This window comes from Panulirus ornatus, chromosome 6, assembly GCF_036320965.1.
Source record: "Panulirus ornatus isolate Po-2019 chromosome 6, ASM3632096v1, whole genome shotgun sequence".
Classification (NCBI taxonomy): Eukaryota; Metazoa; Arthropoda; class Malacostraca; order Decapoda; family Palinuridae; genus Panulirus; species Panulirus ornatus.
In genome coordinates, this window is record NC_092229.1 from 43328144 (window position 1) to 43349820 (window position 21677).

Genomic DNA, 21677 nt, shown 5'->3' on the forward strand with positions numbered 1-21677 from the left:
AATCCATTGACAGCACGTCGAACCCCAGTATACCACATCGTTCCAATTCATTCTATTCCTTGCATGCCTTTCACCCTCCTGCATGTTCAGGCCCCGATCACTCAAAATCTTTTTTACTCCACCTTTCCACCTCCAATTTGGTCTCCCACTTCTCGTTCCCTCCACCTCTGACACATATATCCTCTTGGTCAATCTTTCCTCACTCATTCTCTCCATGTGACCAAACCATTTCATAACACCCTCTACTGCTCTCTCAACCACACTCTTTTTATTACCACACATCTCTCTTACTCTATTATTACTTACTCGATCAAACCTCATCACACCAAATATTGTCCTCAAACATCTCATTTCCAGCACATCCACCCTCCTCCGCACAACTCACGCCTCGCAACCATATAACATTGCTGGAACCACTATTCCTTCAAACATACCCATTTTTGCTTTCTGAGATAATGTTCTCGACTTCCACCCATTCTTCAATGCTCCCAGAACTTTCGCCCCCTCCCCCACCCTATGATTCACTTCCGCTTCCATGGTTCCATCCGCTGCCAAATCCATTCCCAGATATCTAAAACACTTCACTTCCTCCAGTTTTTCTCCATTCAAACTTACCTCCCAATTGACTTGTCCCTCAACCCTACTGTACCTAATAACCTTGCTCTTATTCATATTTACTTTCAGCTTTCTTCTTTCACACACTTTACCAAACTCAATCACCAGCTTCTGCAGTTTCTCACACGAATCAGCCACCAGCGCTGTATCATTAGCAAACAACAACTGACTCACTTCCCAAGCTCTCTCATCCACAATAGACTGCATACTTGCCCCTCTTTCCAAAACTCTTGCATTCACCTCTCTAACAACACATCCATAAACAAATTAAACAACCATGGAGACATCACACACCCCTGCCGCAAACCAACATTCAGTGAGAACCAATTACTTTCCTCTTCCTACATGTACACATGCCTTACATCCTCAATACAACCTTTTCACTGCTTCTAACAACTTGCCTCCCACACCATATATTCTTAATACCTTCCACAGAGCATCTCTAACAACTCTATCATATGCCTTCTCTAGATCCATAAATGCTACATATAAATCCATTTGCTTTTCTAAGTATTTCTCATATACATTCTTCATACAGTTATATTTCAAACACAATGGAAGGAAATTTTCCTGTAGGGTTCAGGCTCAAAGGTGTGCATCAATTAAGTTACATGTACATAATGATATAATGAATACAAGTTATAAAACATTCTCACTTCCTGTGATATCTTCTATTCTTATATGGCACCTCATTTCCTGAAATCAATATCATATTTCTCCATGTATGTGTAACACTGTATGCAATGTAACATATAGTTTTCATGCATGTATAATGCAAGATATTTATTTTACACATCAACAGATATTACCATAAAGAGGAGCTACCATAATTATCAGGCTATGCACCTAATCATGCTCACCAACACCACTGAGACAACAGGAGTTAAATCTGTTCATTTAGGCATTCATCATACCCATCCATAAAGGTACATTTTTTATTGTGTGTGCAAAGCTGGCTTCAAACAATGTTAGCTCATCTCACCAGGAAGGTGTCTTCCAAACAGAAAATAATAAGCGGGATATGAGCCCTTATTTCCAGCTTATAAAAAATTTTAGCTCCCCACAAATGACAAAAGGGCAATATGTAATGTGACTGATGAATAGAGGCTTAGTAACTCTTCATAACATGATGGGGCAACTGTGAAGCAAAAGAATTTTGGGATTTTTAGGTAAGAATCATGAAAAGTACACACACTAAATGACAGAGGAGTAAGAACAAAAAATGTGTGGTACAATGAGTTTTTTGGAGACATGAAAGAAGTAGGTGATGAAACAAGTAACTGCGTGTTGAAAATGTGTGGGTATGAAAAAAAATTAGAATGATAAAGTTTTAAGGAATACTTTAAGGTGAATGACACAATTCCACACATAGAATTATATGAAAACCAAGGTTAATGAAGAGAAAAATGGCCAAGTTTACATGTGTGAAACATAAAACTGTTGAAATTAACATATATATGGAAATAACGAATGATAACATCATAATGCAGGCCTTATATCTCACTTTTCCACATCCTGGGGGGCCCCAAAGAATCATGCTGATGAAGTTTTCCTGCATGATTAATGTTCGGAGAAAGGAATTGCTATTCAGGAGCGATTCTTGTCCAATATAGTCATCAAATGATCGAGGGCGCATCTTGTCAGCTAGTGGCCTTCCATTACTATTACCTGTCATGAATAAACTAAATAGATATCTAAACTAAATACATTTCAAACTTTTATCTATATCATGGCCCTGAATTATGCTATCCTTTATTGAGAGAGAAAGTATCTATGATACGATTTTGCCATAAGGCAGAACTAGTGCACAGTGCTCATTACGCATGCTACTTATTCATGGGGCTTTAGCCACCTCAGATGGCAGAAAAACTTACCTAAATGAAAATCTGGTAACATTCTCCAAAATAGTTTTACTCTTTCTCTACTATTCCCTACGTTCGTTAAGCCCTACGACTTTCTGAACATTTACATACCCTTAATGTAAATTTCTTACCAAGTCTTGTTTATATGTGCTAAACTCAGTGTCCCAAACTTGTGATTTTTTATGAGATTTATTGATATCTTTATGTTATTTTCATTTGTGCAGGCATGTGCCAATCTCTATAGGAAAAGAAAAATATTCCCTAATTGGTTCACCAATTCTAAACCGTGATTCCTCAAAAGTGAAATTCTTCAAATTCTAAACCCTAAAACTCTATTACATGTAGTTTGATTTTCAAAATGCAGCAGTTATTCTCTATGGCCGGCCAAGCAAAATAAATGGTTACCAATCCTGGATTAATCTGGAACTCTCTGTAGTCAACTGTAAAGTCTTCCTGCACGTTCTTTCTGCAAACCATGAAAGAGTTTCTCGATTTTCTTTGTTAAGTTCCGGTATATTTTAATTTGGTCCCTTTTTGATTATTCCATCAGATTTTTTCAGACCTTTTCTCATTATGAATGTAATCAATACAGGTTTAATTGATCTGTTCTTCAATACTGTTAAGTTTTTATACCTACTTTGTTTCCTTTCATTCTTAAGCTTACTTCCATGCATAAATCATCATTCTGTATATCTTTCTTGTCCATACAGTTCAAGTTTATCCAACCCCTCATGACAGTCTAAATGTTCCTTTTCCTCAGTTTTGCTTGTTATTTGAGTTTGAATTATCTCCTATTCACCACTTTCAGCTTGTTTTGTTAGTGACCATACAACACAGTAATATTCAAAATGCAGCAGTTATTCTCTATGGCCAAGCAAAATAAATGGTTACCAATCCTGGATTAATCTGGAACTCTCTGTAGTCAACTGTAAAGTCTTCCTGCAAACCATTAAAGAGTTTCTCGATTTTCTTTGTTAAGTTCCGGTATAATTTAATTTGGTGTCTTTTTGATTATACCATCAGATTTTTTCAGACCTTTTCACATTATGAATGTAATCAACACATGTTTAATCAATCTGTTTCTTCAATACTGTTAAGTTTTTATACCTACTTTGTTTACTTTCATTCTTAAGCTTGCTTCCATGCATAAATCATCATTCTGTATATCTTTCTTGTCCATACAGTTCAAGTTTATCCAACCCCTCATGACAGTCTAAATGTTCCTTTTCCTCAGTTTTGCTTGTTATTTGAGTTTGAATTATCTCCTATTCACCACTTTCAGCTTGTTTTGTTAGTGACCATACAACACAGTAATATTCAATCTAGCTTCAAGTATATACAAAAAACAATTTTATCAGTACTTCCTCTTGTAGTGAAAGTTCCCTTTTATCACACCATTCCTCACACTTGATTTTATAATATAGTTTTTCAGTACTATCTCCAAATATTAGTTTTTCATCTGTGACAACACTAAGCCTTTAATATTTTCATATTAAATTTCTTTTCCTGTTCGTCTCTTGTCAGATGTCTTCATTATTTACAGTATCCTCCTATATGTTCAAACCAATTTTTCCTTTTCATAAAAGACTTTAGCACTACAGCTCATACACTAATATTGTGGAATTATGAGAACTACAATGGTAAGAGAAAGTAGTGAGTTCATTGGGGTATCAAGGTGTAATTATTACCTCATGTTAAGTTAATACAAGAATGTTTTGAATCACCAGTCATAAAAGTTATAAAGAGTCCAGTGAAAATATCATAGTTGGTATCACTGCAGGAAGTCATGTTAACTTAATAGTTATGGTCAAACATGAAATGATATAAATGTGTCGAAAACAGTGTTAGCATTCATTCATAATTGTTTAGGTAGTTCAAAAAGAGTGAGTTGGCAGGTTTGACTGCATTACAACTCAAGATTAAACCTGAGTGGTTGATAGGTAAAGTGGGGAAAGACATAAACAACTGAGAGCAAAATGTGAGTTCTGCTAGTTATGTGAGTAAAGATTATGAATCAGCTCACATCAGTCACTCTAACAGGAAGGGTAACCAGTAGTACAGGCCAGATCAAAGGTTAAGTCCATCATCCATCTTGGCACTGTGATTTTGTTAGGCAAAACAGGCAATCATGTCAGCAAATAGGTAAGAGTGAGATGGTTGCTACACTATAGATCTGAGAAAGTTATATCAAACCTCTTGCGTGCTGGATAATGATTAATAATTGTGAATTTTGATATGGTTACCAAATAACTTTACATGAGTTTCTGCTTGTTATAAGAAACAATTGTCAAGCTTTGTAAGAAAGGAAAAGTGATGGGTGATAAACTATGTTAAATACTTGTAAACTGTTAAATTGTAAGAATTAATAGAATGTGTCACATTAAGTGACATATTGTTCATTGCTGTACAGACACTAAAGGAGCAATGTAGGGGAAAAATGTTAGTATATACGCCACTATTTTTGTTATTTTCATTCCAGCCAAAATGAATGGTATGACACAGTGTCAAATGCTGGGAGAAATATGATCTTCAGAAATAAAAGAAGTGAAGTCCAGAAATTTGTAGTCTCTTGGGAACAGCTACCATGCTAAGGTGTGAGAAGTACAGTCTACAGAACTTGTTCACCCATGGTTGTGTCTGAGGGCAACACTGTAATTTCTCATACACAATACTAGTATGTAAGGAGTCAAGTAAAAGGCTCCAACAAAGTGGCAAGATGCATGAATATATCACAGATGGTCAACATTACACTAAAAGTGAGTGTGGAACAGTTACACATGGCAGTGTACAGTGGGCATTTAGTATCAGTAAGCTTGTAACTAATGGCAAGTCAAAATTTAACTTAGGATTTATTTTATGTTTTAAGACTTTTCTGAGGTGTACATAGTGATTAGTTTTGCAGGATAAAAGCCCTGTTAGTAAATATCTTAAGATAGTGTTTGATGCTTTTAATGTTCCTTCTTACTGGCAAAAACAGAAAACTTGACTTGGTGCCCTCAGGAAAGTCAGTCCTAGGTGTAACACTGATACTGTCAACTTGCAAAGATTGGTAACAAGCTTTTAACCCCTTAACATTCTCACAAGTTATCCTTTCCAACCCTCATAATGCACATTTTTCAGGTTGCTTGAAATATGTATCTAAACTTACAATTTAAAAATATTCATATAACTGAAAAAACAAAAATCTTCAGATTTTTTGTTCGTCACTTTCACCATAATAATAAGCAGTTTTGTATTTGTTTCAGCCTAATGCACTTAAAGGCGTTTAAGTAAGGCCTGAGTACCAAGTCAGTTGCCAATGCCCATGCTTTATTGTTTATCTTATCTATCTATCAATACCTCTGATGCCTGCTCCCAACTGGAACTCTTGCAAGAGGTGGTGGCTACGGCAATAGAGTCCCCATAACTAGTGAATTTTGGTGCCACTTCTTAGCCCTTTGTGCATCACCCTTAACAGGCCACTAGCAGAGGGCAACTTTACCTCCATGTATTTTACTAATACTATCTATCTATACCTCTCATGCTTGTTCCCTTAAATGCCCTCAAGGGGGTGGCCAAGGCAATAGTCTCTCCATAAACAGTGAGCTCCTATGCTGCTTCTTAGCCTTTAGTGCCTCATCCTTAACAGGCCACTACCAGAGGGTTAGTCTGGTGCAGTATTTCCAAAGGCTCCTAACTAATGTTCCTTATGATTACTTCTACCTAATGCTCCTTCCCAACATTCCTACCTACTACTTCTACCTGTTTCTACCTAATGCTCCTATCTACTACTTCTATCTACTGCTCCTACCATTTTGCTAAAAATCAAGGGTAGCAAATAGGGCTCACCACAGGAAAATCTAAAGTTAAGAAGAATGAGCTATGTGAGTTAAGTGTTGCTGAGTGTTATGTGTGACAAGAAGTGATTGTAAATGTTTGTGGACAGAATGCCAGAGGTCCACATGTGGGTGAGACAGAAAGATAAGACTGCTACCTGGGACACAGGAGTGGAACTTGACAACCACTGAAGTGCTGGCTCACTATGCAGCTGTCACTAACCCTCCTGATACCCTGGCTGGTAGTACTGGTAAGGTACCTCCCTGGTCGTTGGCTGCCTACCAGCAACTACCTACTAATATGTTGATTTCTGATTATTATTACCACTTCATCCTACACTACAAATCTATTCCTGCTTATATCTCCAGTAATAAATCTTTTCTTTCTAAGATCAATAGCACTCATTAATAACTTTTTCAGCAAAACTATAAAAAGTCTAAAATTACCAGCCATGCCAATAGGATGCAGTGTTGTTATGGTCAGACTGGTGCTGGCCAAACTAATTTCAATTTTGCTACAATCCTCTTGCCTCATCTTGGCCAAGTTTTGGTGCTGACAGAGTAAGAGTCCATAAATTTCACACTCCAAACAATCCAAAGACTGATCATCATTATTAAATAATTCAGGTTCATCTGCCTGGTCCTCTTGCTCTAGCTAGAAGCCATTCAATTTTCTTCCTAGGCAACTCATGAAAATGTGCTCTCATTGGCAAAGCTGGTGAATGAGTGACTGTGAGGAGAAACTGTCATTCACCACCAACTCAGACACCAACCAGGTTTTGTGAACAGCTTCCAGATCGAGACAAAGCATAAATAATTGTCCAGAAGCATCACTTGGTTCATATAAATATCTGGCATGGGTGTTAAGGAGTTAGATAAAATATTTTGCTGGTGAGAAGAGGAAGGGTGATTCAGTATTGCTTAATAATTTGTTTCCCCTATCATAGAGGTTTTATGCTGCAACCACTTTGCTCAGTCCTTCTTTTGCATTTTCATACATGGAAATAGCCAAATAGATCATAGATAAGAGGTATATGGGATCATGGATGTTGATAATTCATTTGAGCTAGGAAAATCACTGGATTTTTTGTGAAAGGAACTTCAGGTGTCTGTTGAGAAAGAAAGAGAGCAAGCCAGAGAGCATGATGAGCAAACTTTAATGTGAGATTCAGTTAACAAGTATGCAGAATAAGCAAATGTGCAGTCAGAGTTACAGAAAGTGAAGAATAAGGTTGGTGATGAAGGTACAGTAGGGTTCACTATTAGTACATATGAGATGAATGTAACCAAATATAAGAAGTCAAGTTGTGTGGATTGATATCTGTTAAGATCTGAGGGATATGCCACATCACAGGGTTTAAAAAAGGGATATTTGGAACCCTATGAGTATACCCAGAATAAACAATGTTACCAGCAAATGGTATGTATCCACCCAAGGTTAGACAAAATTAACAGAAGATGAAGCTGCTAGAAGTGAGTAAATATACATTACAACGTACATGTTTTCAGTGTGAGGAATAAGGGGTATATAACAGAAGTTGCCACATGCTGCACAAGAAGGTAGATAGGATGGCATGACTAAAGGATTTATATCACGTGTAACTGAAGGGAATGGGGAAGAGCACAATTGTAGGGAAATGTGAGAAGTCTGAATAAAGTGTTGGTGGGACTTCAGAACGACAGAATCTGAGACAAATAAAGGTAAAATTTCATGCTAGAGGTGATATTGCTGCATGCATGATGGTGGACAGATTATCAGATGGTTGTACTTTAACAGATAATCACTCTATCAAGTTTGTACAAAGTGGATACATCCAAGTTCTAAGTCTGGTATTCATATCTGAAGTGAAGATGATACCATTTACCCAAGATAAATGGTAGAACAGTGAGAGGGTTTAGAGATACTGGGTATTTTACCACAGTAATGTGATGTACACAATACACAGATAAACAAGAACTTGGGTGTTGACAGGTTAGGGCAGAAACTCCATATCATATATGGGAGTTGGAAGTGTTGTGCTTGGATAAACTATTTCATGACAATCTCAGGCAATCTTTCAGCACGCAAGGTACCTGCAAACTCTGTCCGTCTCTGGAGATGCTTGGGTCTTAAAGGGCATGCTGTGGAAATTAGGAATCTCTGAAGTAATGGAAGCAAACCACGATCCTCTCTTAATATTCCAGAACAACTGTATATCCATGTAACTTTACTTCAAATGTCCATTCCCTCTGAAAAGTCCCTTAAAGGAATGGCCATGGCAAAAGAGTCTCCTTAACAGGTGAACTTTTTTAAGATATTGTTACGATGGAGGAACTTAGAAAAAATCAAGAGGATAATCTGCAAGCACTAGTATTACAGAGGAATACAATGTAATTCAAACAGCAACAGCCCTCTGGGTCCTTTTGAGGCCGTTTGTTATAGTGCAAGGTATCAGAAACATATAGGTCAGTGTGTTAAAAGTTAGAAGGTATTCTTTTTTCTTTTTCATACTGAAGGCTCCAGTCACAGACTAAAGTCCACATCAAGGCCAGGATGTCCATGGCAAAAGGTCTCCATAACCCCATCCATAAGCAAATTAAACAACCATGGGGACATCACAAACCCCTGCCGCACACCGACATTCACTGGGAACCAATCACTCTCCTCTCTTCCTAACTGGTGAGCTCCACTTTTCAGATGTTGTTATGATGGAAACTTAAGAAAAATCAAGAGGAGGATAATCTGTAAGTACCAGTATTACAAAGGAATACAGAGAAATTCAAATAGCAGCAGACCAACAGGTCCTTTTGAGAATGTTTGTGATAGCGGAAGGTATCAGAAACTCACAGATTAGTGTAGGTAGAAATTAGACTTTCATTTTTCGTTGAAGGCTCCAGTTACGAACAAAAGTCCACATCAAGGAAAGGCCTTCACTGATATATATATAAATATATATATATATATATATATAGAGGATTATGAAAGGGGAAGAGAAGAGACAATGGAAAGTATTTATGAATTTTGGAAGAAGTGAAAAACCTGTTTTTCAAAATAAGCTAGGTCATAGTTATTAAGAAAGACATGAGAAGGAAGAGAGTTCCAAAGTTTTTAGGAGTAAAGGAAATAGTTATCAAAATGCCCCAACCATGACCTGCCAACAGTCACACAGTAATCATGTGATGCAGCAGATTGCCGAGAACTGCATGGTCTAGCTAGTGGTAAGAGCAAACAAGCAGCCATACATATATATATATACATTTCAACTTATGCATACATATACATACAGTCATATCCATATATACTACTATCATCATTATCAGTACCATACTTAGTCGCTGTCTCCTGCATTAGCACAAGGAAACAGACGAAAGAATGGCCAAACCCACCCACATACACATGTATATACATAAAAGCTCACACACACACACATACATACCTATACATTTCAATGTATACATACATATACATACACAAACACATATGGGGGGGGTTGGGCCATTTCTTTCGTCTGTTTCCTTGCGCTACCTCGCAAACGCAGGAGACAGCGACAAAGTATAAAAAAAAAAAAAAAAAAACATACACAAACATACAGGCCCCACAAAACTTTCCATGGTTTACCCCAGACGCCTCACATGCCTTGGTTCAATCCATGACAGCATATCGAACCCGGTATACCACATCGTTCCAATTCACTCTACTGCTTGCACACCTTTCACCCTCCCGTATGTTCAGGCCCCCATTGCTCAAAATCTTTTTCACTCCATCCTTCCACTTCGAATTTGGTCTCCTGCTTCTCCTCGTTCCCTCTACCTCTGACACATATATCCTCTTTGTTAATCTTTCCTCACCCATTCTCTCCATGTGACCAAACCATTTCAAAACACCCTCTTCTGCTCTCTCAACCACACTCTTTTTATTACCACACATCTCTCTTACCCTTTCATTACTTAATCAAACCACCTCACACCACATATTGTCCTCAAACATTTCATTTCCAACACATCCACCCTCCTCCATACAACCCTATCTATAGCCCATGCCTCACAACCATATAACATTGTTGGAACCACTACTCCTTCAAACATACCCATTTTTGCTCTCTGAGGTAATGTTTTCACCTTCCACACATTCTTCAATGCTCCCAGAGCCTTTGCCCCCTTCCACCACCCTGTGACTCACTTCTGCTTCCATGGTTCCATCAGCTGCTAAGTCCACTCCCAGATATCTAAAACACTTCACTTCCATCAGTTTTTCTCCATTCAAACTTACCTCCCAATTAACTTGTCCCTCAACCCTACTGATCTTAATATCCTTGCTCTTATTCATATTCACTCTCAGCTTTCTTCATCACACACTTTTCTAAATTCAGTCACCAACTTCTGCAGTTTCTCACTCGAATCAGCCACTAGAGCTGTATCATTGGTGAACAAAACTGATTGACTTCCCAGGCCCTTTCATCCCTAACAAACTGCATACTTGCCCCTCTCTCCAAAACTTGCATTTAGCTCCCTAACAACCCCATCCATAAGCAAATTAAACAACCATGGGGACATCACAAACCCCTGCCGCACACCGACATTCACTGGGAACCAATCACTCTCCTCTCTTCCTACTTGTACACATGCCTTACATCCTTGGTAAAAACTGATCACTGCTTCTGGCAACTTACCTTCCACACCATATACACCATATACTCTTAAGACCTTCCACAAAGCAACTCTATCATATGGTTTCTCTAGATCCATAAATGATGCATACAAATCCATCTGTTTTTCTAAGTATTTCTCACATACATTCTTCAAAGCAAACACCTGATCCACACATCCTTTACCACTTCTGAAACCACACTGCTCCTCCCCAATCTGATGCTCTGTACGTGCCTTCACCCTCTCGATCAATATCCTCCCATATAATTTCCCAGGAATGCTCAACAATCTTATGCCTCTAGTTTGTACACTCATCTTTATCCCCTTTGCCTTTGTACAATGGCACTATGCATGCATTCCACCAATCCTCTGGCACTTCACCATGATCCACACAATCCATACCAACCAATCAACAACACTGTCACCCTTTTTTTAATGAATTCCATTGCAATACCATCCAAACCTGCTGCCTTACCAGATTTCATCTTCTGCAAAGCTTTCACTACCTCTTCTCTCTTAACCTAACCATTCTCCCTGACTCGTCTCATTTTGCACACCACCCTGACTAAAACACCCTATATCTGCCATTCTATCATCAAACACATTCAACAAACCTTCAAATTACTCACTCTATCTCCTTCTCGCGTATTACGTACCAACTTGCCTCCTTCACCGACACTCACATTTGTTCTCTTGTTTTATGCACGTTACTTACCTCCTTCACTGACACTAACATTTGTTCTCTTGTTTTATGCATGTTACTTACCTCCTTCCAAAACATCTTTTTATTCTCCCTAAAGTTTACTGATACTCTCTCACCCCAACTCTCATTTGCCCTTTTTCAACCCTTGCACCTTTCTCTTTACCTCCTGCCGCTTTTTTATATACATGTCCCAGTCATTTGTACTCCTTCCTTGTAAGTATCATCCAAATGACCCTCTTTTCTCTTTCACTAATATCTTTACTTCTTCATCCCACCACGCACTACCCTTTCTAATCTGCCAACCTCCCACCTTCTCATACTATATGCATCTTATATGCAAGCCATCACTGTTTCCCTAAATGCATCTCATTCCTCATTCACTCCCCTTATGTCATTTGCTCTCATCTTTTGCCATTCTACACTAAATCTCTCCAGGTACTTCCTCATATAAGCCTCCTTCTCAGGTTCACTTATTCTCACCACTCTCTTCTCCTCAACAGGTTCACTTATTCTCACCACTCTCTTCTCCTCAACATTCACTCTTCTTTTTCTGAAAAGCTCTACAAATTTTCACCTTTGCCTCCACAAGATAGTGATCAGACATTCTTCCAGCTGCCCCTCTTAGCACATCAACATCCAAAAGTCTTTTACATGCCTATCAATTAACATGTAATAATAAAGCCCTTTGGCCATCTCACCCACTCACATATGTATACTTTTGCCTATTATTCTTTTTAAACCAGGTATTCCCAATCACCAGACCTTTTTCAGCACAAAAATCAACAAGCTCTTAATCATTTTCATTTCCAACACTGAATACCCAATGTACACTAATTATACCCTCAACTGCCACATTAATCACCTTTGCATTTTAATCATCCATCACTAAAACACAGTCTTGTACATCAAAGCTGCTGACACTCTCACTCAGCTGCCCCCAAAGCACTTGCCTCTCATGACCTTTCTCATCATGACCAGGTGCATAAGCACCAATAATTACCCATCTCTCTCCATCCACTTTCAGTTTCACCCACACCAATCTAAAACTTACACTCTATCACTTATTCCCACAACTCCTGTTTCAGGAGTCGTGCTACTCCTTCCTCAGCTCTTGTCCTTTCATCAACCCCTAATATATATATATATATATATATATCTTTCTTTCAAACTATTCGCCATTTCCTGCATTAGCAAGATAGCGTTAAGAACAGAGGACTGGGCCTCTGAGGGAATATCCTCAACTGGCCCCCTTCTCTGTTCCTTCTTTTGGAAAATTAAAAATATATATATATATATATATATATATATATATATATTTTGGGAGCCTTGAAAAATGTGTGGAAGTCGAGAACATTATCCCGGAAAGCAAAAATGGGTATGTTTGAAGGAATAGTAGTTCCAACAATGTTGTATGGTTGCGAGGCGTGGGCTATGGATAGAGTTGTGCGCAGGAGGATGGATGTGCTGGAAATGAGATGTTTGAGGACAATGTGTGGTGTGAGGTGGTTTGATCGAGTAAGTAACGTAAGGGTAAGAGAGATGTGTGGAAATAAAAAGAGCGTGGTTGAGAGAGCAGAAGAGGGTGTTTTGAAATGGTTTGGGCACATGGAGAGAATGAGTGAGGAAAGATTGACCAAGAGGATATATGTGTCGGAGGTGAAGGGAACGAGGAGAAGAGGGAGACCAAATTGGAGGTGGAAAGATGGAGTGAAAAGGATTTTGTGTGATCGGGGCCTGAACATGCAGGAGGGTGAAAGGAGGGCAAGGAATAGAGTGAATTGGAGCGATGTGGTATACAGGGGTTGACGTGCTGTCAGTGGATTGAATCAGGGCATGTGGAGCGTCCGGGGTGGGCCGTGGAGGGCTGTGTGGGTATGTATATTTGCGTGTGTGGACGTGTGTATGTACATGTGTATGGGGGGGGTTGGGCCATTTCTTTCGTCTGTTTCCTTGCGCTACCTCGCAAACGCGGGAGACAGCGACAAAGTATAAAAAAAAAAAAAAAAAAAAATATATATATATATATATATATATATATATATATTTTTTTTTCTTTTCCAAAAGAAGGAACAGAGAAGAGGTCCAGGTGAGGATATTCCCTCAAAGGCCCAGTCCTCTGTTCTTAACGCTACCTCGCTATCGCGGGAAATAGCGAATAGTATGAAAAAAAAAAAATATATATATATATATCCATACAAGGAAATTCCTGTACCCCCCCTGCAGTGGTACCTAATGGTTTCCTGTCTTTGCACTGTCGTTGCTAAATGACGACACCTGAAAGAGCATATCAAAAATCTCCATCTTGAATTTCAAAGGTGCAAAGCATGGTAAGTGTAGCGATACTTTATTTGCTGACTGTACATGCTATTTATCTTATTGATTCCCATTCCCGCCAGGAACTTCCTCATGGGATTATACATACGTTTCATCATACTGTACAGTATAGTGCTATCATGCATTGTAAAGATCCAGCAGACTTATTTTTTTTTTTATGTCATTGTACTGCAGTTCTTTTTTATTTACCATCGATGAATAAGTGGCCACTTACAGGTAGCATACAAAGCCGTTTCTTGAATGATGCTTTTTTCATCACTGGTTTCAGTCAGATCACTGATGTGAGTAGCAGTTTAGCATGCTATCCCTCTGATGCTTGCATGACTCATATAAGGCCTTGCTACAGGGTTGTATGTCCAGTTTTTCTGTGCTCTATGTGTTGTTAGAAATGGAGGGTACCACTTGGCTTATTTGCTGTCCCTTCTCAGCTTAAAGTATTGTTTGTATTAGAAGGCATTTGTCAGAACATGCTGTTCTGACCAGCTTCCACAGTATACAAAACTGCAAGAGTGGAAATTTTGGATAAATTATTGTATACATAAGACGATCAGACTTCCCCAGAACTTTTTTAAAGGGGAAGTAAATGTTTATAGTTGTGTTACTGGAGTGATAGTTTTCATACATGGTGTTTTGACAAGAAAATAGTGAAATTGGAGAAAAATGTGGCTTAGACATTGAAGCTTATTGATACAGTGGTTAAATTGATGAGAACTGTTATTGATGTTTGTGTAAATAAATTATACATTTCCTTTTTCCATAGCCAGAGGTTGAACCATTATGTGACATTCATTTTTTCATTCATTTCAAGCTAGAAGTTTCAGTTTTCTAAATTGTTTCTTACATTTTTCATATGTATATATATGTATGTGTGTGTGTGTGTATGTGTGCGTGTGTATGTGTATGTGTGTGTATGTGTATATGTATATATATATGTATATTATCCCTGGGGATAGGGGTGAAAGAATACTTCCCACGTATTCCTCGCGTGTCGTAGAAAGCGACTAGAGGGGACGGGAGCGGGGGGCCAGAAATCCTCCCCTCCTTGTATTAACTTTCTAAAATGGGAAACAGAAGAAGGAGTCACGCGGGGAGTGCTCATCCTCCTCGAAGGCTCAGAGTGGGGTGCCTAAATGTGTGTGGATGTAACCAAGATGTGAAAAAAGGAGAGATAGGTAGTATGTTTGAGGAAAGGAACCTGGATGTTTTGGCTCTGAGTGAAACGAAGCTCAAGGGTAAAGGGGAAGAGTGGTTTGGGAATGTCTGGGGAGTAAAGTCAGGGGTTAGTGAGAGGACAAGAGCAAGGGAAGGAGTAGCAATACTCCTGAAACAGGAGTTGTGGGAGTATGTGATAGAATGTAAGAAAGTAAATTCTCGATTAATATGGGTAAAACTGAAAGTTGATGGAGAGAGGTGGGTGATTATTGGTGCATATGCACCTGGGCATGAGAAGAAAGATCATGAGAGGCAAGTGTTTTGGGAGCAGCTGAATGAGTGTGTTAGTGGTTTTGATGCACGAGACCGGGTTATAGTGATGGGTGATTTGAATGCAAAGGTGAGTAATGTGGCAGTTGAGGGAATAATTGGTATACATGGGGTGTTCAGTGTTGTAAATGGAAATGGTGAAGAGCTTGTAGATTTATGTGCTGAAAAAGGACTGGTGATTGGGAATACCTGGTTTAAAAAGCGAGATATACATAAGTATACTTATGTAAGTAGGAGAGATGGCCAGAGAGCATTATTGGATTACGTGTTAATTGACAGGCGTGCGAAAGAGAGACTTTTGGATGTTAATGTGCTGAGAGGTGCAACTGGAGGGATGTCTGATCATTATCTTGTGGAGGCTAAGGTGAAGATTTGTATGGGTTTTCAGAAAAGAAGAGTGAATGTTGGGGTGAAGAGGGTGGTGAGAGTAAGTGAGCTTGGGAAGGAGACCTGTGTGAGGAAGTACCAGGAGAGACTGAGTACAGAATGGAAAAAGGTGAGAACAATGGAAGTAAGGGGAGTGGGGGAGGAATGGGATGTATTTAGGGAATCAGTGATGGATTGCGCAAAAGATGCTTGTGGCATGAGAAGAGTGGGAGGTGGGTTGATTAGAAAGGGTAGTGAGTGAAGGGATGAAGAAGTAAGAGTATTAGTGAAAGAGAAGAGAGAGGCATTTGGACGATTTTTGCAGGGAAAAAATGCAATTGAGTGGGAGATGTATAAAAGAAAGAGACAGGAGGTCAAGAGAAAGGTGCAAGAGGTGAAAAAAAGGGCAAATGAGAGTTGGGGTGAGAGAGTATCATTAAATTTTAGGGAGAATAAAAAGATGTTCTGGAAGGAGGTAAATAAAGTGCGTAAGACAAGGGAGCAAATGGGAACTTCAGTGAAGGGCGCAAATGGGGAGGTGATAACAAGTAGTGGTGATGTGAGAAGGAGATGGAGTGAGTATTTTGAAGGTTTGTTGAATGTGTTTGATGATAGAGTGGCAGATATAGTGTGTTTTGGTCGAGGTGGTGTGCAAAGTGAGAGGGTTAGGGAAAATGATTTGGTAAACAGAGAAGAGGTAGTGAAAGCTTTGCGGAAGATGAAAGCCGGCAAGGCAGCAGGTTTGGATGGTATTGCAGTGGAATTTATTAAAAAAGGGGGTGACTGTATTGTTGACTGGTTGGTAAGGTTATTTAATGTATGTATGACTCATGGTGAGGTGCCTGAGGATTGGCGGAATGCGTGCATAGTGCCATCGTACAAAGGCAAAGGGGATAAGAGTGAGTGCTCAGATTACAGAGGTATAAGTTTGTTGAGTATTCCTGGTAAATTATATGGGAGGATATTGACTGAGAGGGTGAAGGCATGTATAGAGCATCAGATTGGGGAAGAGCAGTGTGGTTTCAGAAGTGGTAGAGGATGTGTGGATCAGGTGTTTGCTTTGAAGAATGTATGTGAGAAATACTTAGAAAAGCAAATGGATTTGTATGTAGCATTTATAGATCTGGAGAAGGCATATGATAGAGTTGATAGAGATGCTCTGTGGAAGGTATTAAGAATATATGGTGTGGGAGGAAAGTTGTTAGAAGCAGTGAAAAGTTTTTATCGAGGATGTAAGGCATGTGTACGTGTGGGAAGAGAGGAAAGTGATTGGTTCTCAGTGAATGTAGGTTTGCGGCAGGGGTGTGTGATGTCTCCATGGTTGTTTAATTTGTTTATGGATGGGGTTGTTAGGGAGGTAAATGCAAGAGTTTTGGAAAGAGGGGCAAGTATGAAGTCTGTTGGGGATGAGAGAGCTTGGGAAGTGAGTCAGTTGTTGTTCGCTGATGATACAGCGCTGGTGGCTGATTCATGTGAGAAACTGCAGAAGCTGGTGACTGAGTTTGGTAAAGTGTGTGGAAGAAGAAAGTTAAGAGTAAATGTGAATAAGAGCAAGGTTATTAGGTACAGTAGGGTTGAGGGTCAAGTCAATTGGGAGGTGAGTTTGAATGGAGAAAAACTGGAGGAAGTGAAGTGTTTTAGATATCTGGGAGTGGATCTGGCAGCGGATGGAACCATGGAAGCGGAAGTGGATCATAGGGTGGGGGAGGGGGCGAAAATTCTGGGGGCCTTGAAGAATGTGTGGAAGTCGAGAACATTATCTCGGAAAGCAAAAATGGGTATGTTTGAAGGAATAGTGGTTCCAACAATGTTGTATGGTTGCGAGGCGTGGGCTATGGATAGAGTTGTGCACAGGAGGATGGATGTGCTGGAAATGAGATGTTTGAGGACAATGTGTGGTGTGAGGTGGTTTGATCGAGTGAGTAACGTAAGGGTAAGAGAGATGTGTGGAAATAAAAAGAGCGTGGTTGAGAGAGCAGAAGAGGGTGTTTTGAAGTGGTTTGGGCACATGGAGAGAATGAGTGAGGAAAGATTGACCAAGAGGATATATGTGTCGGAGGTGGAGGGAACGAGGAGAAGAGGGAGACCAAATTGGAGGTGGAAAGATGGAGTGAAAAAGATTTTGTGTGATCGGGGCCTGAACATGCAGGAGGGTGAAAGGAGGGCAAGGAATAGAGTGAATTGGAGCGATGTGGTGTACCGGGGTTGACGTGTTGTCAGTGGATTGAATCAAGGCATGTGAAGCATCTGGGGTAAACCATGGAAAGCTGTGTAGGTATGTATATTTGCGTGTGTGGACGTATGTATATACATGTGTATGGGTGGGGGGTTGGGCCATTTCTTTCGTCTCTTTCCTTGCGCTACCTCGCAAACGCGGGAGACAGCGACAAAGTATAAAAAAAAATATATATATATATATATATATATATATATATATTCTTAATACCTTCCACAGAGCATCTCTATCAACTCTATCATATGCCTTCTCCAGATCCATAAATGCTACATACAAATCCATTTGCTTTTCTAAGTATTTCTCACATACATTCTTCAAAGCAAACACCTGATCCACACATCCTCTACCACTTCTGAAACCACACTGCTCTTCCCCAATCTGATGCTCTGTACATGCCTTCACCCTCTCAATCAATACCCTCCCATATAATTTACCAGGAATACTCAACAAACTTATACCTCTGTAATTTGAGCACTCACTCTTATCCCCTTTGCCTTTGTACAATGGCACTATGCACGCATTCCGCCAATCCTCAGGCACCTCACCATGAGTCATACATACATTAAATAACCTTACCAACCAGTCAACAATACAGTCACCCCCTTTTTTAATAAATTCCACTGCAATACCATCCAAACCTGCTGCCTTGCCGGCTTTCATCTTCCGCAAAGCTTTTACTACCTCTTCTCTGTTTACCAAATCATTTTCCCTAACCCTCTCACTTTGCACACCACCTCGACCCAAACACCCTATATCTGCCACTCTGTCATCAGACACATTCAACAAACCTTCAAAATACTCATTCCATCTCCTTCTCACATCACCACTACTTGTTATCACCTCCCCATTTACGCCCTTCACTGAAGTTCCCATTTGCTCCCTTGTCTTACGCACCCTATTTACCTCCTTCCAGAACATCTTTTTATTCTCCCTAAAATTTAATGATACTCTCTCACCCCAACTCTCATTTGCCCTTTTTTTCACCTCTTGCACCTTTCTCTTGACCTCCTGTCTCTTTCTTTTATACTTCTCCCACTCAATTGCATTTTTCCCTGCAAAAATCGTCCAAATGCCTCTCTCTTCTCTTTCACTAATACTCTTACTTCTTCATCCCACCACTCACTACCCTTTCTAAACAGCCCACCTCCCACTCTTCTCATGCCACAAGCATCTTTTGCGCAATCCATCACTGATTCCCTAAATACATCCCATTCCTCCCCCACTCCCCTTACTTCCATGGTGTGGGAGGCAAGTTGTTAGAAGCAGTGAAAAGTTTTTATCGAGGATGTAAGGCATGTGTACGTGTAGGAAGAGAGGAAAGTGATTGGTTCTCAGTGAATGTAGGTTTGCGGCAGGGGTGTGTGATGTCTCCATGGTTGTTTAATTTGTTTATGGATGGGGTTGTTAGGGAGGTAAATGCAAGAGTTTTGGAAAGAGGGGCAAGTATGAAGTCTGTTGGGGATGAGAGAGCTTGGGAAGTGAGTCAGTTGTTGTTCGCTGATGATACAGCGCTGGTGGCTGATTCATGTGAGAAACTGCAGAAGCTGGTGACTGAGTTTGGAAAAGTGTGTGGAAGAAGAAAGTTAAGAGTAAATGTGAATAAGAGCAAGGTTATTAGGTACAGTAGGGTTGAGGGTCAAGTCAATTGGGAGGTGAGTTTGAATGGAGAAAAACTGGAGGAAGTGAAGTGTTTTAGATATCTGGGAGTGGATCTGGCAGCGGATGGAACCATGGAAGCGGAAGTGGATCATAGGGTGGGGGAGGGGGCGAAAATTCTGGGGGCCTTGAAGAATGTGTGGAAGTTGAGAACATTATCTCGGAAAGCAAAAATGGGTATGTTTGAAGGAATAGTGGTTCCAACAATGTTGTATGGTTGCGAGGCGTGGGCTATGGATAGAGTTGTGCGCAGGAGGATGGATGTGCTGGAAATGAGATGTTTGAGGACAATGTGTGGTGTGAGGTGGTTTGATCGAGTGAGTAACGTAAGGGTAAGAGAGATGTGTGGAAATAAAAAGAGCGTGGTTGAGAGAGCAGAAGAGGGTGTTTTGAAGTGGTTTGGGCACAAGGAGAGGATGAGTGAGGAAAGATTGACCAAGAGGATATATGTGTCGGAGGTGGAGGGAACAAGGAGAAGAGGGAGACCAAATTGGAGGTGGAAAGATGGAGTGAAAAAGATTTTGTGTGATCGGGGCCTGAACATGCAGGAGGGTGAAAGGAGGGCAAGGAATAGAGTGAATTGGAGCGATGTGGTATACCGGGGTTGACGTGCTGTCAGTGGATTGAATCAGGGCATGTGAAGCGTCTGGGGTAAACCATGGAAAGCTGTGTAGGTATGTATATTTGCGTGTGTGGACGTATGTATATACATGTGTATGGGGGGGGGTTGGGCCATTTCTTTCGTCTGTTTCCTTGCGCTACCTCGCAAACGCGGGAGACCGACAAAGTATAATAAAAAAAAAAAAAAAAGTTTGTTGAGTATTCCTGGTAAATTATATGGGAGGGTATTGATTGACAAGGTGAAGGCATGTACAGAGCATCAGATTGGGGAAGAGCAGTGTGGTTTCAGAAGTGGTAGAGGATGTGTGGATCAGGTGTTTGCTTTGAAGAATGTATGTGAGAAATACTTAGAAAAGCAAATGGATTTGTATGTAGCATTTATGGATCTGGAGAAGGCATATGATAGAGTTGATAGAGATGCTCTGTGGAAGGTATTAAGAATATATGGTGTGGGAGGAAAGTTGTTAGAAGCAGTGAAAAGTTTTTATCGAGGATGTAAGGCATGTGTACGTGTAGGAAGAGAGGAAAGTGATTGGTTCTCAGTGAATGTAGGTTTGCGGCAGGGGTGTGTGATGTCTCCATGGTTGTTTAATTTGTTTATGGATGGGGTTGTTAGGGAGGTAAATGCAAGAGTTTTGGAAAGAGGGGCAAGTATGAAGTCTGTTGGGGATGAGAGAGCTTGGGAAGTGAGTCAGTTGTTGTTCGCTGATGATACAGCGCTGGTGGCTGATTCATGTGAGAAACTGCAGAAGCTGGTGACTGAGTTTGGAAAAGTGTGTGGAAGAAGAAAGTTAAGAGTAAATGTGAATAAGAGCAAGGTTATTAGGTACAGTAGGGTTGAGGGTCAAGTCAATTGGGAGGTGAGTTTGAATGGAGAAAAACTGGAGGAAGTGAAGTGTTTTAGATATCTGGGAGTGGATCTGGCAGCGGATGGAACCATGGAAGCGGAAGTGGATCATAGGGTGGGGGAGGGGGCGAAAATCCTGGGGGCCTTGAAGAATGTGTGGAAGTCGAGAACATTATCTCGGAAAGCAAAAATGGGTATGTTTGAAGGAATAGTGGTTCCAACAATGTTGTATGGTTGCGAGGCGTGGGCTGTGGATAGAGTTGTGCGCAGGAGGATGGATGTGCTGGAAATGAGATGTTTGAGGACAATGTGTGGTGTGAGGTGGTTTGATCGAGTGAGTAACGTAAGGGTAAGAGAGACGTGTGGAAATAAAAAGAGCGTGGTTGAGAGAGCAGAAGAGGGAGTTTTGAAGTGGTTTGGGCACATGGAGAGGATGAGTGAGGAAAGATTGACCAAGAGGATATATGTTTCGGAGGTGGGGGGAACAAGGAGAAGAGGGAGACCAAATTGGAGG

At 40.2% G+C, this 21677-nt stretch overlaps 1 protein-coding gene across 1 annotated transcript in view; it reads right to left on the reverse strand.

Moving 5' to 3' along the window:
- LOC139748917 (uncharacterized) overlaps nucleotides 1–21677 on the reverse strand; it is a 144314-nt gene that overhangs the window by 105914 nt on the left and 16723 nt on the right. The window contains exon 4 of the mRNA XM_071662279.1: nucleotides 2120–2283. Within this exon, the coding sequence (XP_071518380.1) occupies nucleotides 2120–2283 (164 nt within the window). The remainder of the gene's footprint in view (nucleotides 1–2119; nucleotides 2284–21677) is intronic.